General features: G+C 36.4%; 1 protein-coding gene across 1 annotated transcript in view; it reads right to left on the reverse strand.

Moving 5' to 3' along the window:
* Nucleotides 1-368: 368 nt before the first annotated feature.
* LOC111088569 overlaps nt 369-3,790 on the reverse strand; it is an 8,645-nt gene continuing 5,223 nt past the window's right edge. The window contains exon 2 of the mRNA XM_022399082.1: nt 369-2,929. Within this exon, the coding sequence (XP_022254790.1) occupies nt 1,904-2,929 (1,026 nt within the window). The 3' untranslated portion in view covers nt 369-1,903. The remainder of the gene's footprint in view (nt 2,930-3,790) is intronic.

Consider the following 3,790-nt stretch of genomic DNA (forward strand, 5'->3'; position numbering starts at 1 on the left):
AAGCTGCGGCGTACAGCTTTAGAGAGAGAGAGCTTCACATGGAAGTAGTGGGAAGCTGCGGCGTACAGCTTTAGAGAGAGAGAGGGATTCACATGAAAGTAGTGGGAAGCTGTGGCGGATCCAGGGGAAGGTTCCATAAAGTCAAGAACACGTTTTCTTTTTTCCAATGTATCTTTATTATCAAAGGCCAAAAGTGAATATAAAGTAAAATAACATTGTTTATTTGGTTTCCTATTGATCATATTGTGCATCGAAAACAAAGTATGTTTTCTGTTTTTAAAATTTCCAAAAGTTTGTTTATAAGTTCAAAATCTAAATAAGAATCCGTGTATAATTTAACTATATCCGCGTTGAACTATGTGTTCTAAAAAGTAATCTTAATCGTAAATGTTCAGAGAAGTGTTACATATTATCAATAAACCTATTTCGTCACATCCGGTTCAGGTGACAGATGTGAGTGACAGTTTTTCGTTTACTTTACAAAGTAAATACACGTCAGAGGATAGCTTTATTCTGGAGCTAGCAGTATCATACATCCATATCATTTAGTAACTCCTTTAATTGACGCTATAAGGCAGGTTGTGGAGACAAACACATCTGTTCTCAGTAGATTTATCTACCATTATAATAACATGGACTGATAACAAACATGACGTACAAACCTATTTATTCATATTGCTGCATAGACAATTACCTACAGTAATATTTATTAAGAAAAACAAATGTATTAATTTAAATTAATAAGACCAAAATTAACTATAATATTAATAAAATGCAGCTTTCTAAAGACGCCCAAAACACATATAATTAATAACCTTTGAACGGCTTGTGAATATTTAAAGAAAAACAAAACAAGTCATTTCGAAATATACGAATACATTGTTATTGTTGACGTTACTTTGGTTCTAAGCTCTGCAAACAATAAACAACAATAAATTATATTAAAAATTATCGACCAAAAGCCATTATTCTTTTGTATAAATAAAACAGTAAAAATATTGAAACGAATCCTAATGTAAGTCAATAAATATGAAGACTGGCACTAAACATTATATTATAGACACCAAGACTAGTACTAAACACCATACCATAGACACGAAGACTGGCGCTAATCACTATACTACAGACACGAAGACTGGCGTTAAACATTACACAAATAATAGAACGTATTGATATCTGAATTATAGACTCAAACTTTAAGATATCTTGAGTGTTTCTACTTCTAGCTAGTGTTTAGTCGTCTTACGGAATTCGTACTTGAAGATATCTTATTCTTATAATATTAAAATTATTGTAAAGTTTTAAACGTTCCATGGGGCGATCTCATGACCCCACCGCTGATAAGAAGGAAATAAAACTACAGACACGTCACAGAGGTTCTTCTTCACCAGATAGTGTGATGTTCTTAGTCTTAACACGCACGTCGGACTAAGTTTTCCCTAGCACATAACACTCTGTATATACGTTTATATTATATTCTTGATCGTATTTCGTTGTTGCTGATACCGATTTATGCGTAAAAACGGCCTTGAGCTAACGACAGGGTAGGGGTGAAAACTAACCCTAGAATACTAAAGACAGCATAGCTATCGACAGACCTGCAGGTGAAAACTAACCCTAGAATACTAAAGACAACATAACTAACGACAAGACAAGACTACAGACGAAAACTAACAGCGAAATACTAAAAACAACATAACTAACTACAAGTCTGCAGACGAAAGTTAATCGTACTTTAGGAACGTTTAAAGACAAGTGTTTCTTGTTAAATTTTTCAAGAAGGTTACAGACTCTCTTCAAAAGGATATTTTATAGTTCTATAATAGCTTATATCTAAACTTTTTTATTTGAATTTCAAATCAGATCCTCCAATTAAAAAGAGACAAGATAGAAGATTATATTCTCAGTTCTCATACACGGGATTTCCAGTGTAACTTTTCTTCTCCAGTCCTGAAACGCCTGGATTCTTGTAGACTGGACTATGGTTGGCAATAGAAGGTACTGCAACTGGACTGAAGTCCAATGAACTAGATTTATAAGTGCTAACGTAAGCATTATGGGATTGTGAACTTGGGACATCATCAGAGTCTGAAGAATACGAGTCTTGGACTGGATAAGTCCCAGCTCTATGGGATTGTGAACTTGAGACGTCCTCAGATCCTGAAGAATACGAGTCTTGGACTGGATAAATCCCAGTTCTATGGGATTGTGAACTTGAGACGTCCTCAGAGCCTGAAGAATAGGAGTCTTGGACTGGATAAATCCCAGTTCTATGGGATTGTGAACTTGACACGTCCTCAGATCCTGAAGAATACGAGTCTTGGACTGGATAAGTCCTAGCTCTGTAGTATTGGGAATTGCTTGGAAACCTTATTGGTTCTGACACTGAACTTTTTCTAGGTGGTTGTTCGAAATCAACGTACGTGCCAGAGTTCAACTGATTAAACTCTGAATCACTAATTCCTGGTTGATTTAAAGAATTCAATTCATAACTTTGGCTGTTCCCATTCACTGCAACTGACTCATACTCTCCAACTTGTGGTGAATACAAACTGTTACTTAATTGGGGGTTAATGAGGTTGTAGTGGTTTTGGTCCTGTGGGATTGGAATATTAAGCTGGTTTCCTGTCGTATAAGGTTTATAGTAATATTGTATCTGGGGGGTGACGTATGGCTGCTGAACATAAGATCGACGACCAAACAACTTTGACATAAAAGTCTTGAAACGTTCGGTCAGGGAAGGCCTTTTGTAATAGTTATAAACCGTATTCGAAGAAGCAGGCTGTTGACTGTAGTACTGCAAGTAAGCAGTGGGATAACTTCCCACTACGAACTGCCTTGCCTTCCGCGTGGTTTCAGGCTCCTCCCCTCCCTCACCGGGCTGCTCGGCCGAGTAGGAACAAATAGAAAACGTCAATAGAAGCAGGAACTGAGAAGAAAAAAAAAGAGAAACAACTTCGTAAGTTACGATGTGACGTTTTGTATGGCACACATTTTAAAAGATATATTACGTGTCTTCGTTATTCTTAACAAGCTTACTATAGAACTTTTTTTGATGAAAAACAAACAAACTAAATACACATCAAGATGAACACAGAACATTCTAAATTAAATACTGAGCGTCGTTCTTACGGCAGTAAGTCCTTCGTGAATTATAATGGAAGATTGGTTTCTCATGACTGGTTAAAACGGAAGCATTTGTGACATGTCTGAACTGACCATAGACGTTCCTCAGTTTTTAGCAGTTTTATCGTTTCCCGATGTCAGTTTATCAAGTTTTTCTGTTATTATAAAAAGTAAAGTTATTTATAGAATCGTCTGTATCTAAGAACAAAACTCATTTTCTGTCATACTTTACTTGACATTTTTTATTAACTTCAAAACATTAAACGAAGATAGGCAGATGGGCTGTGAGGCAACAACCCGGAGCCCCTCTGACATAACGCAGTCCCAATCATGAAAGGTAAACTTCTAAAATTTATGACAGTAATACTTTTCTTTGCCAAGGGGTCTGTCTGACTATACACAGTCTAAAATCTTGCAGTCCCTCTTGTAAGATACACAAAATGTACACTTTTGGGATCCAGGGGCCTGTCTGATTATACACTTCTTTAGACCCTCTAGTTAAACACACAACATACAAACTTTACGAAACCATGCACGGGCCCTCATGCACAGTACTAAACATGATTTTATTTTATTTGTGCCGTAAGGTATTGTATTCTTTTACTTACGTAACATTACTAGTAATCGACTGTGGGGGTGGGGGCGAAATAGTCCTTCAAAGGAT

The sequence above is a fragment of the Limulus polyphemus genome, unplaced genomic scaffold, assembly GCF_000517525.1.
Source record: "Limulus polyphemus unplaced genomic scaffold, Limulus_polyphemus-2.1.2 Scaffold4026, whole genome shotgun sequence".
NCBI lineage: Eukaryota > Metazoa > Arthropoda > Merostomata > Xiphosura > Limulidae > Limulus > Limulus polyphemus.